The sequence below is a fragment of the Ipomoea nil genome, unplaced genomic scaffold, assembly GCF_001879475.1.
Source record: "Ipomoea nil cultivar Tokyo-kokei standard unplaced genomic scaffold, Asagao_1.1 scaffold2480, whole genome shotgun sequence".
In the NCBI taxonomy this organism is placed as follows: Eukaryota; Viridiplantae; Streptophyta; class Magnoliopsida; order Solanales; family Convolvulaceae; genus Ipomoea; species Ipomoea nil.
This window is the reverse complement of record NW_017618908.1, coordinates 2,726,792-2,739,449: the sequence shown is the minus strand read 5'-3', so window position 1 is coordinate 2,739,449 and position 12,658 is coordinate 2,726,792. Positions and strand designations below refer to the sequence as shown.

The following is a 12,658-nucleotide window of genomic DNA, read 5'->3' as shown; positions in this document are numbered from 1 at the left end:
TATTCAACACAAATGAGAAACTATGCATCTTATCATTGTTCTCGGTTGTGGGGGGGGGGGGGGGGGGGGGTGATTTGGTTTTGTTTTTTTGAAGATGCACTAGGCCAATGCACTAAAATTGCAGTGAACTACACCAAGGGACTAGATTATATCAAAAATTCATTTATGGTGGAATTGTCAATAAAAGGAAGCATGGATCACGCCAATTAATAGGGTTTTGTGTTGCATGCAAAAGTTATATTTGGGTACTATCTAATGAGGGTGCTTAATTTTCCTATAAAATTGCTATTGCACCTGAAAAATTTTGACACGGGTCATAGTTATTTTTTCTTGAAATATTTACTTTTATGAAAAATTTGATAATCTTACATTGATATACGTCAGGATACTGAATAATAATTTTTTAAAATTCTACTAACTCTATTACATTGTAGTATCTGTTCACACATACTTTCTCAACCTAATGAAGCACAAAGAGTCAACAACGCTTCCACTGAAGCTCGATCTCATGACCTCTCACATGGGATAGGATACTGAATAATGCTTTGATAATTCTGAAACACTAATTTAAAACAACACATTAGGTATTGGATTATTCGCGCAATGCGCCTGTGATAACTAGTAGGAGTAATAAATTTGATGGTGTTCGTGGGGGTTGATGAGGATTATGATCCTCATTTCCGGGTGCATGATATTGAGGTCCGACTTAAACTATTATTTATTTTCTATTTTTTAATTTTCAGTTTTCATTCATTATTTTTATTCTCTATTTTCTATTTATAAAATTTACTAATATCCACAAAAAGACCATGGACCACTAAAACTAGACATCTAGACAGATACTCGAATAAAGTGGCATGTTAATTAGTACATATTCGTTATTGAAACATTGTTTTCTATTGTATAGTACAACACACTCTTAGCTTCCTGCATATATAGGAGTAATACTACACATTTTCCTTTTTTTACTCCCTGCTGAAGTGTCATTACACATTTTAATTGATCTAAAAAATAGTGGCTCACTATTTTTAGAAAAATATTACATGCATTCCCATTTTTTACTCTCAACTTATACTCTGTCCGTCTTACAAATTCTTGATGTAGACATATTTTCTGTGATCCACATGATAAAAATAGCCCATTTTTGTTTGTCATGTCATAGAGTAAAGTGATGGAGTAGAATTTGACAATATATGTAGTAGAACTCCTATTTTTATTACTTCATTTTTTTCCAATAAAATTTATACACGTGATATACTCCATGAGAATATGAGAATACATCTACTATTATAGAAGCACTTCATATATATATATATATATATATATATATATATATATATATATATGGTTGCATTCACATGCAAACATCCTTAAAATACAAATATGTGGACATATACCGTGCACATACCTAAATGCGGGTGTCCACACATTCGTGAATTACAGTGCACACATTCAATGTAGTATGTATATGTGAATCCAAAATACCTGGGTCAGTATGCACACGTCCATAAACGACAGTGCACACAGACGGACAGAAATGTATATATATGCAAAGACTACTGAACCAAATTACATGAGTGGAAACCAGCTAGACTGAATGGAAACCTGGTAATGAACCATGACAAGAAGCAGAACCACCAGCACCGCCAACCCCCACGGCGCGATCCCGCCGTCACCGCCGCCCGACTGGTACACCGGCCGCCCATACGGATAGAACAACCGGTAGCTAACCAGCCTGATATACACCAACAACACCACCAGCAAAGGCACCAAGAACACAAACATCCTTAAACTGCTCTTCGTCCTCGCCACCTGCGCCTTGAAGTCCAAGTACGTAGATAAACACATGAAAAACGCCACCAGCCCGAAAAGCACCATTAATGGCAGCGGCGGCGCCGTGATTGACTCCACCGTCTGATCTCTCCAGCTTACCCCTCTTCTGCCTCCCCATAACCACCCCATTATTTTGCTTCTCTGATCTCTGGTGTTTTTGGCAGTGTAATATATTGAGGAATTGAAGAATATATATATGGGTTGGGATTTTGGGTGAAAAGTTTGGGCATTTTGGCTAACTTTTGTGGATACCCAAATTGCAGGTCGCATATTTAAAGAAAGGGTAGGTGGATATATTCGTTGCTTAGTTGGGGTTTTGTTCTGTCATATCCTTTTGTTATTCTTCGTTGATAGTTGCTAAGGAATCTTGATTCTGTGTGTGTGTGTGTCGTTTGAAGGCTTGAATTGAAGCCCCAATCATGTTCATTCCAATTGGAAATTTCTAGTCTTAATTTCTTTAGTAAAATTTCGAAAAAAAAATATTTAGTAAAATATGCCATGACACCTCATGGGATATTGACTCTTTGAACTGCAGTAATGGTATTGATTTTTTGAACTACGGTAATTTAGAGAAAGTATAAAACGTATATTACATTCTAATAGAGTCAATAGTATTAAAAAAAAAATAATACCTTATGAGTTGAGGGTCAGATTTTTTTAGTATGATTCATCTGATCTCACATGTGTATTTACTAGCTATTAAACAACAATATGATTTATTCAATATACACATTTAGATATAGTAATTACAAATTTATTTCATATATAAGTTATGAATTATAAAAATGTACCTTTAATAAGCTCTCAAGTGTTGATAAACTAGCTGATCATTATGTATCTAGATAATGAACATTATGAGTTAGAATAATTTAGTTTATTGATTATAATTATGTATTTATGTGTTAGAATAATGATTTTTTAAAGATAAGATAATGTATTTTATGAGTTCGAATAGTGCAATTTATGCTTTAAAATAATTTATTTTATGAATTATAAAAATATATGTTGCAGCAATGGAGTTAAGGAAGGTGCAATGGAGAGGAAAATGCAAGTCGCGTGAAAAAAAAAGGGAGACGGCGTAGTTTTGAACGACGGTCCATGCAATGACAATTTATATCATGGACCATGGTCCACATATTATTATGGATCGAAACACCGAGGTACAAAATTCAAAATCGTAAGGTATAGAATTCATAACACAATACAAAAAATCACAACATAAGACATATACACATGTTATATATTTACTTATTTTTTAAATCTAATTTAGGTCATACATATTCATAGACACAGAATTTTACTATACAAGATACAAAAATTCATAATAACATGGAAAATGATCAAATATGCCATTGAACTTTATTCGAAAGTGCATTAGGCCCCTAAACTTCAAAGAATTGCAATTAAACACTCAAACTTATCATTTTAGTACATCTATATCCAATAATCGGTAACTTATTTGAAATAACCGGTCATCAAGATTCCGGCGATAATTCCAGAGATAAAAAAAAAGGAATAAGGTTCAAATTGGTCACTGAACGTAACCTGAAAATGCAATTAAGTCACTGAACGAAAAAAAGGTGCAATTAGGCCACTGAACACTCCAAATGTATGCAATTTCACCTCATAGCAGGTTACCATCGATTTTAGCAGGTTACCTACTTACGTGGCAGCTGAGTTGGCATTTTTAATAATTTTTAAATAATTTTTAATAATAAAGTTTTTTTTAAAAAAATTAGTTAAAACAAAAAATTTTAATTAATTAATTAATTTATTTTCAATTTTTTTTAAAAAATTATTATTAAGTTATTAAAAATTATTTACAAATTATTAAAAATGCCAACTAAGCTGTCACGTAAGCAGGTAACCTGCTAAAATTGATGGTAACCTGCTACCCGGTGAAATTGCATACATTTGGAGTGTTCAGTGGCCTAATTGCACATTTTTGGGTGTTCAGTGGTCTAATTGCATCTTTTTTTCATTCAGTGGCCTAATTGCATTTTCAGGTAACGTTCAGTGGCCAATTTGAACCTTATTCCTAAAAAAAAAAAAAAATCCGACGACTCTTTGAATTTCTTTTTAAAAAAAAAGTCCGGCAACCGTGACCGATTGTCTTCTCCAGTGAATAATATCATAAAAAGTTACTGGCAATTTAATTTTTTTTAATGGTCGTGAACCGTGGTCAATGGTCATAATTTTATCGGTAAATCAGACTTAATTGAGCCATTTTGACAAATTTAAATATGATAACTCAACTGAGCATGAACCACATAAGCTAGACTCGATCCCTAATCATTCTTTCAAAGTTTTACCTCAATGACCAGTTGAGCTGCCCATACGGGTTAAATACATATTTGACTCTTTCCCTAACCAAAGATACCATTACTAATTTGTTTCAAATAAATAATTTATATATTTTGCATACATATGATATGCTCAACGGTCCAAAGTGCAACTTTCAACCCTAGTCTGTCCCAAGCAATAACGCTCCTTACATTGCGCCAATCCGGGCTTAAATCAGCAAATCAGAACTGAGAACCGGAGAATTCCCCTCCAGAAACCCTTGTTTTCATCTCTTCAACTCCCCAAATTTGGGTAATTTTCGCTGTCCTTTTCGCAATTGAAATGCCTTCTGAAGATTCAAAGGCCTTGAAGAAGGAATCCGTCGAAGATGAGGAGGAGGAGGAGGAGGAGGAATGCATTGGCGCAATGCTGAAGAGCCGGAAGAAAGAAGGTTCCGGCGGCAATGCCGCCGTGAAATCTCAGTCAGCCAAGGCCAAGAAACCGCCCGCTAAAGCGAAGGAGGAAGGCGGTGCTGAAAAGCCCGCTCCCAGGAAGAACTCGAACAAGGCTCCTGATAGTAAAGCTAAAGCGAAGAAAGAAGAGGCCGATGACGATTTTGAAGAACCTAAATCCAAAAATACGGCTAATAAAACTGAAAAGGTTTGTTTTATGTCGTAAATGGTTTATTCATTTAGGTTTCAGAATTGATTGTATGATTTGTGTGTTTTTGTGTTTGTGTATTGGGTTTAAGGTGCAGAAAAAGGCGAAGAAAGAGCAGGAAGAGCCGCGGAAGGGGAAGAAGGCAACTAAAGAAGCAGAGCAGAATGGGAAGAAGAAGAGAGTGAAGGTGGTTTATGATTTGCCTGGCCAGAAGAGAGACCCTCCAGAGGAGGTATGCTTTTGCAAATAGGAAAAAGTGTCAAATCACGCAATGAACTTATTGTTTTCGTGCAATTGAGTGAGTCAGTACAATCAAAGAAGCAAAATATGCGCAATTGTAACTGATCATTTTGCTTGCTACTAAGAGTGAAAGATTGAAATGTTTTCAACTTAAATTGCATTAAAAGAAATTAAAAAAAAAATGTTTCAATTGCTTGTTTGATGTTTTGATTGCATACTTCACCCAATTGCACTGTATTCTCTGGGAATGTTTGCAGCTAATGGAGAATTCTTTTGTTTTGTTTTGTTTTTGGTTGCAGAGAGACCCATCGAGGCTTTTTTATGAATCTCTGTACAATCAAATTCCAGAAAGTAACATGGCTGCAGTCTGGTAAGTATCTAGTGATTATGCTTTGGAGCTCATTATCCGTCTAGTTTACTATGCCTTGCCATCATCTTTGATTTATATGGTTCTCAAGCTACTTCAATTATGGTATTCTCTAACTTGGTTTACAATCTAGGATTCATGGGAAAAGGGATTTTGGTGAATGTTTGGTCTAAGATCAAAGAATAATTGCTTTAGAGTCAGCATGGAACTTGTTTTAGATTCTCATAACTTAAAATCAAATTTGAAACTTAGCCCAGGAATATAATCATACATGATTGATTGTCAAGGGCATATTAGTGAATGGGTTAAAAATTTGTTTCCCCTGTGTTTGTATGCCATTTTTACATTTTGTCATCTATGCTTTCCATTGCAATGCTATCAGAGCTTTGTGGGTTTTCCAAAATGTCAGATTTAAACCCCAAACAAATAACTCGAAAATGTCTTCTGGGCAACTACATTTGAGAAGTGCTTTCCTTATCTGCCAATTTGTTATGGTACTGGTGGCACTTTGACTTCTGATGGATGCCACCTTCTTTTATCTGTTTTTCCTCTGTTTACTCGATGCTTATAATAAAATCATTTTGCGTTGAAAATTTGAAATACAAGCTACTTAACCAAGACTTATAATTCGGCCATAGGAGAAAGGAAAAGGGAAATGAGAATAAATTATTGTTGATTCAGTGCATCCATTCTCTTCATAGTTGTTATACCCCAGCTTCTTTTTTAGAATATATATCTGCGAATGAGTTGAATGGCTTAAGGCTAATCATTGTTGTTATGGATTTCAAAAGCTTTGCTTGCTCGATGGATTCTGAATATATATTTTCATTGACACGTGTTGTAGCCAATCCCCACTCAATATATACGCTTCATATGTATGTGATCTGCTTCGTGCAGGATGATGGAGTCTGGTTTGCTATCCAAGGACAAGGCGAAGGAAGTTTCCGAGAAGAATCCGAAAAAGGCACAGCAGCAGAAGCTCGGTTCAGCAAAGAAATCTGGCAAGAAAACCACGCGCGCTAAGAAGACGCAGACGCCTTCTCCGGCTGTCTCTACACAGAGAAAGAAAGCTTCTGGATCTGAAGCCAAACCGAAACAGTCAAACAAACGCAAGAAGGAGGATGATGATGACTCTGATGCTGAATCAGATGATGACTTTGTTCTGGCTCCAAGAAACCCAAAGAAACAGAAGGCTTCCTAGATTCTTTTTCATTAGTGAATCTTGGTTTTTCTAACCTAATTGAGAGAGAGAGAAAGAGAGATGCTCATTTCTGCTTCTGCAGCTACTTCTGGGCACCATTTTCTAACTAATTTTGTTAAAACTGGATTCTTTTGAATATTAAAATGTTAACAGTATTCACTCCCCTATTTCTTCAACCAATACTGCAATCCTTAAACTGCAATTGAATTATTAAATAAACAAAATGTGTAATCAAGACATTTTCTCAATTTCTCTCGGTAAAATTGCTTACATAGTATGTACAAAAAGTTTTCCCTTCATATGTTGTGCTAATTTCCATTTGGAAAACAATACTACTTAATACTTTCAAACTCTACTCCGAACTTCTACTCTCTCACAAATCTTAGATGTAGATAACTTTTTCTGGACCCACAAGATTAAAATGTCCTATCTAGAACTCTTTCCATTTGCATGTTTGGAGAACCTAGGTAAGAAGAGAAGAGGGTCAACTTTTCCTATTTCGCTAAATAGCTTGTAACTCAATTACACCTCTGTGGCTTTTTTAAATAGAATGTCACAAATTCAAATCTTAATAGAAGCAGTAGATATTACATTGTAATAGAGTATTTTTTTTTTAAAAAAAAAATCAAAGTTAAGGGAGTTATGGCACAAAAATTGAAAAGATGAGATATAAAGTGCAATGGAGGAAAAAGGGGGGCATGGTTGCAAACTGCAAAGTAGATAGGGGGTCCTTCTCAGCTTCAAATAATTTCTCTCTAACTTTCAAGTTTCAACACATTTTTCTTTCAAAAGTATTGTTCACCTTGGTCCGAAGTCACTCCACAAATGCTTGTGTTTCGGCCACTTGTTTATTTTGTCAATCTTATTACCCTCTGTTTCAGATTCTTTTTTCTTTGTTTATTTTCTTTAAAATTCTTTATTTATTTTAAAAATTGATTTGTTGTGTGCTAATAGTACTTTTAGTGACTTCTAAATATATAAATTTTGTATACTAATACTAAACTTAATATTATGAAAAATTAGATTAAAAATTACTTCAGTTAAACCTCGTTAACCGAACTAGACACATAAAATGGGATGGAAGAAGTAATTGTTTATTTCCTAGTTGCACCACACTAAAGACCCACCAATTATTATTCCATGAACTATGGTCCATACAACTGTATAGACCATAAATAAAAATTACATTTTTAATATACTAATAGAGCATTATTTGAGTATGTAAAGTATATTATTTTGTATATTATCAAATAATGTACTTTTAGCATATTAAAAATTACGTTGTATTCATGATCCACAGAGTTGTGTGGATCATGAGCAATACAAAAATGTGCCAAGACCCAAAGCCTTATTAATTAATAGTTATTGTGTGGATTGTGGTCCACACAGCTGTGTTGATTATTCAAGTATTTTATGGTTTGATGGCAGACTATTCCAAACGAAATATCAAAAATTCAAGCGGCATTTCAATTAAAGATATTAGCATAATAATGTTAAATAGATACTGCAGATAAGTTAAATTGATTTTATTTTTTATTTTTTTAAAGTTATTCAGTGTAACACCCTACAATGCAATTACTAGATAAATATCCGTTTCATGAATCATTATTGTGGTTGTAATTACTTGCTCGTAAAGCATTTAATTGGGCGTTTATCTACGCCATATTGGCTCAACAAATAAATAAACATTTGTCGTGAAAGAAGTGACAGAAATACAGAATAAATAAAGCATGATTATAGTATTAAAAAGTCATAAATTTAATTTTTATTAACACCTTTAACATTGAGTCAGTCACACACAGGATCTTTCTAATTTAGTTTCTATCCATACTTAAAAAAAATCTAATAACTAAATAATTTTTTAATGATTAGTAATTTCAAGCAATCAAAACAAAATAGAAAAGAAATTTTTTTCTCTCAATCTCTCACCTATATATTTCTTACCCCAAAAGGCTCAATCCCCAACCCTAAGGCCCCCCCACACTCCACCTATATATTTCTGTTTGATCATTTGCTTATCCATCATTTAAATTAGAATAGAGATAAGATCAAATAAATACTCGAACTATTTGAAAAAATGTAACTAGATCAATTAATTCAATAAAAGTTTTAATTAATTAATTGAACTTGTAAAAAATTACAACTTTACTATGTTGACTTGTTTTTATATGTAAAGATAAAGATAATTTTTTTAAAGGGAAAATAGTGGATATTATTAAAGCAAATGCTCAATACAAGGAGGAATCAAAGATAACTAACATAAAGGACCAGGTTGTGAATGAGCAACTCGTGCTAACACATGAACAATGTTGCATCTTTGTATTTTTATTACTACTATGGTTGCTGATGCTGCTGCTACTATATATATATATATATATTGTTTATCGTTGTCTATTTATCCCGTAGTACTAAATAATTATAGAGGTTATATACATATATATATATATATATATATATATATATATATATATATATATATATATATATATATATAGAGGGAAGGGTTCATGTTCGGGTGATACTTCCCGTGCGGTTGGACGCACCTTAAATATACAAATCACCATGCACCTTAAGCACACAAACAAAGCGCCTTAAGAACACAAATCACTCACATTAAGTACATAAATCACGCACCTTAAGCACATAACAAAGCACATTAAGCACCCCACACACTTAAGATTTTAAAATGGCTTACATCAAGCACAAACTCACGCACATTAAGCATAAAACCTAGACACATTAAACACAAACCTCACGCACATTAAGCATTAAACTGACGCACTTTAAGTATTAACTCACATGCCTTAAACTTCAATAACTACTGACATTAATCACTAACCCCACGCACTTTAAGCACAAACCTCACACACATTAAGCACAGACCTCACGCACCTTAAGTTTCAACATACTGACATTAATCACTAACCTCACGCACCTTAAGTTTCAACAACTACTGACATTAATTACTAATCTCACGCACCTTAAGCACAAACCACACGCACATTAAATTTACCTAGATGCAAAAATTACCAAAATGCCACCGCATTTTTTAATTTAATTTTGGTAATCTAAACGTTGATTTAAGTAAAATCAATGATTCTTCTTTCACTGCATAACCGCACCTGGCACCCTCAACCGCATAAGAATCCCTATATATATATATATATATATATATATATATATATATATATATATATATATATATATATATAAACATGTCTTTAGAAGAAAAATAAGAACAAATCTCACTTTTACATCTAGAAAAATTGAATAAATCGGATTTTTTTTAAACACGGTGATATTTTCGTAATTATCACAACCTTTACTATGAAAACTTAGACACTAAAATTTACAATACTCATACTTTTTCAGATTTGTACATTTAGTATCAAAAGATTGCACTTGCAAAAATGCGAAAGTGCATTACACTTAGATATTTGATTTTAGAGTTTATGATTACGTTATTGGTTTTATTTGGTTTAGTGGTTCACTTTTTACTATTTAAGATATAACATTTACTATTTAGATTTTAAAAAATTTAATATTTACAATTTAGATTTAACATTTATTTTCTCGTTGGTCTTATAAAATTCACAAGTTTACATATTTAGCTGATAAAAATTACATATTTCTCATATATACACACACACCCACAACTTATTCTAAAATTATTGGTATTAGGAAACTTTCCAACTTAAATAAGGAATCATACAACTGATACAATACTGCAAGTCGTTGTGGGCGCACGTGACCGTCTCACCCCAACACCAATCATCATTCTATTCTATCGTCGCCGCCGCAGCGGCGTCGCGGCCTCGCGGGAGCCTTTAAAAAACAAAAAAGAGAAAAGAAAAAAAAAGAAAACGTAAAGACCCAATAAACCTATGTTTTTATGATCGAATAGTAGAGCATAAACCCTAGGAATTGCTCTATCTATATCAGAGCGCCACGTGTCAATCGCCCCACCCCCGTCTTTGGATTTCCCTCATATACCCAAACCATCCTTCCCTCTCCCCCTCCAAACCCAAATCTCTTCCCTTTTGAGAGAGAGAAATTTGTACTGTGTTAGAGAGAGAGAGAGAGAGAGAGAGAGAGAGAGAGAGAGAGAGAGAGAGAATGGAGATGAAACGGAGTAATGTCTCTCCGACGTTGTTCGACGACGACGAGATTGAAGTTGCGAACATTCTGCTCGATCTCCGGAACCTAATCCGACAGTCCGATGTTCGCTTGAAATTGCGCGGTTTTACGCTCAGTTGGGGCTGTAAGCGGCGGAGATCTAACACTAACCGGAGCGCTACCGTCTCTCCTCCGCCGCCGCCGCCTCCTACCACCGCCGGCGTCAACTCGCCTTCTCCTTCACCGCCGCCGCCGGAGGATTCTCACGCAGACCCCGAAATTCCGGCAATTAAAACCGAGGTCTTAAGCCCCGCCACGCCGCTCTCCTTTTCCCCCAGTGAATCATCTGATGAGAAACCCGTCATCGTCTCTTCACGCAAACACTCCAAGAAAAGGGTGAATTTCGTGATCTCCATTTATATTATATATATATCATCAACTCTTCTCTTTTCTCTTTAACCCTCCATGATAGCATACAATTTTTAAAAAAATTCTCTGAGGTTTTCTTTTCTTTTACGATTTATTCGGAGAAATTATAATTAATGCGATGTTTTCTCTGTTTGGTTGTGGACTTGCAGACTAGAGAGGAATGGATGAAGAATCTTGATGAATTAAACCAGTGCAAAGAGGCGCTTATTGGGGTGAGTTGTAATTTCCTCATCACAGCAATTTTTTTTAATTTTTTTTTTTTGAATTTTGGTGATACAAATCTATTATTTATTTATTTATTTTTGTTTTTTTGGGTGATTGAATTGAATAGCAATTGGAGACTGTGAGGGCATATTACAACAAACAAATGGCTTACAATCTGGAGCTGAAAGCAAAGAAACAAGAGGTTTTTTTGATGATAATAATAATGATTTCTGTTGTCTCCTGTTTTTTTTTTTTTCTTTAATATATTTTTAAAAAATATTTTTTTGGGTATTTATTGAGATGAGTTGTATTTTATTTTTGTTTTATTTATTTATTTATTGGTTTACAGATACTGAGTATATCGCAAAAAGTTGAAGAGCCTAGTGGGCCGGATACAAGGGCAGGGCAAGGGTATCCGCAATATGAAAACCCAATAATTATCGATCCATTGGGCCAAAGATATCAATATCAGTTTGTGCAGAACGGCCCAAGGCAGGATTTGGTCTCAGCCCAAAATGGGATGGGCTACGTTTTAGGCCCAATTGGGATTCCGGATCTGAACGTTTCTCCAGAGGAGACTCTGGTGGTGGGGTCTTCGCAGCCGTTTGATGTTCAGAGAATGGAGGGTGGTGATAAGAAGACCAGATACGCGGAGGCTCGGAGGAACAGAATGGTTAAGAATAAGTTGAAGATTAAGAGTGGGTCCCATTCCATAACCCTTCCATGCCGAAGATGATAACTGCATTTTTTTTTTTTTTCAATTTATTGTTTTCATAGGGTAGTTTGCCTTAGTGGCTATTGGCTTATTCTCTAAGTGTAAATCATATGAGGTTTTGGGAAGATTTTTTGTTCAAAAATTTTGCAGAAGTTGATGCGACAATGTTGTATCATTTGACTTAGAAATGAAAATCATTCTTTAACTATAAATTTTGTGGTGAATTCAGTTAACTGTGTAATTTATGATTATCAAGTCCAATAATTTATCAACCACTTGTTTGGATTGCTACATTAACCAATTAGACAATTTTCATCCAGTCAAGAACAAGATAGAAAAACTTAATGGCCCTGTTTGGTAAAAAATTGATCTATAGGTCAATTTTGGATTATTTGACTACTATTAATTGTTTGGTTTAATTAAAATATCAATATAAATGTTTGATTAATTAGCTTTTTGCAACTCCAAAAGGCTAAAATTTAAAATGCTACTCCAAGCAACTTTTTCAATTAGCTTTTTGAGAAAAGAAATTATACCAAACAGCTATCAGCTAACAGCTAATTTACCAAACACTTTTCTACAATCAGCTAATGTTATCAACTATTTATAC

General features: G+C 34.2%; 3 protein-coding genes across 7 annotated transcripts; 2 read left to right on the top strand and 1 right to left on the bottom strand.

Annotated features, from left to right (window-relative positions):
- Positions 1 to 1,569: 1,569 nt before the first annotated feature.
- On the bottom strand, positions 1,570 to 1,962 carry LOC109152740. The gene has a single exon (XM_019300389.1). The coding sequence runs from the start codon at positions 1,960 to 1,962 to the stop codon at positions 1,570 to 1,572; it is 393 nt and encodes a 130-aa protein (XP_019155934.1).
- Positions 1,963 to 4,279: 2,317 nt separating this feature from the next.
- On the top strand, positions 4,280 to 6,764 carry LOC109153038 (nucleolar protein 58). 4 transcript variants are annotated; one of them, XM_019300774.1, is made up of 5 exons: positions 4,280 to 4,776; positions 4,874 to 4,879; positions 4,910 to 5,008; positions 5,316 to 5,386; positions 6,281 to 6,764. In XM_019300774.1, the coding sequence occupies exons 1-5, from the start codon at positions 4,459 to 4,461 to the stop codon at positions 6,582 to 6,584; spliced, it is 798 nt and encodes a 265-aa protein (XP_019156319.1). In that variant the 5' UTR covers positions 4,280 to 4,458; the 3' UTR covers positions 6,585 to 6,764. The 4 variants fall into 4 exon arrangements, with proteins under 4 accessions (XP_019156319.1, XP_019156318.1, XP_019156317.1 ...); XM_019300773.1 differs by having other exon boundaries at positions 4,868 to 4,879; XM_019300772.1 differs by having other exon boundaries at positions 4,874 to 5,008.
- Positions 6,765 to 10,497: 3,733 nt separating this feature from the next.
- LOC109153037 lies at positions 10,498 to 12,260 on the top strand. 2 transcript variants are annotated; one of them, XM_019300770.1, is made up of 5 exons: positions 10,498 to 10,674; positions 10,705 to 11,096; positions 11,279 to 11,341; positions 11,461 to 11,535; positions 11,683 to 12,260. In XM_019300770.1, exons 2-5 carry the CDS (start codon positions 10,707 to 10,709, stop codon positions 12,067 to 12,069), a joined length of 915 nt encoding a protein of 304 aa, XP_019156315.1. In that variant the 5' UTR covers positions 10,498 to 10,674; positions 10,705 to 10,706; the 3' UTR covers positions 12,070 to 12,260. The 2 variants fall into 2 exon arrangements, with proteins under 2 accessions (XP_019156315.1, XP_019156314.1); XM_019300769.1 differs by having other exon boundaries at positions 10,498 to 11,096.
- Positions 12,261 to 12,658: the final 398 nt, after the last annotated feature.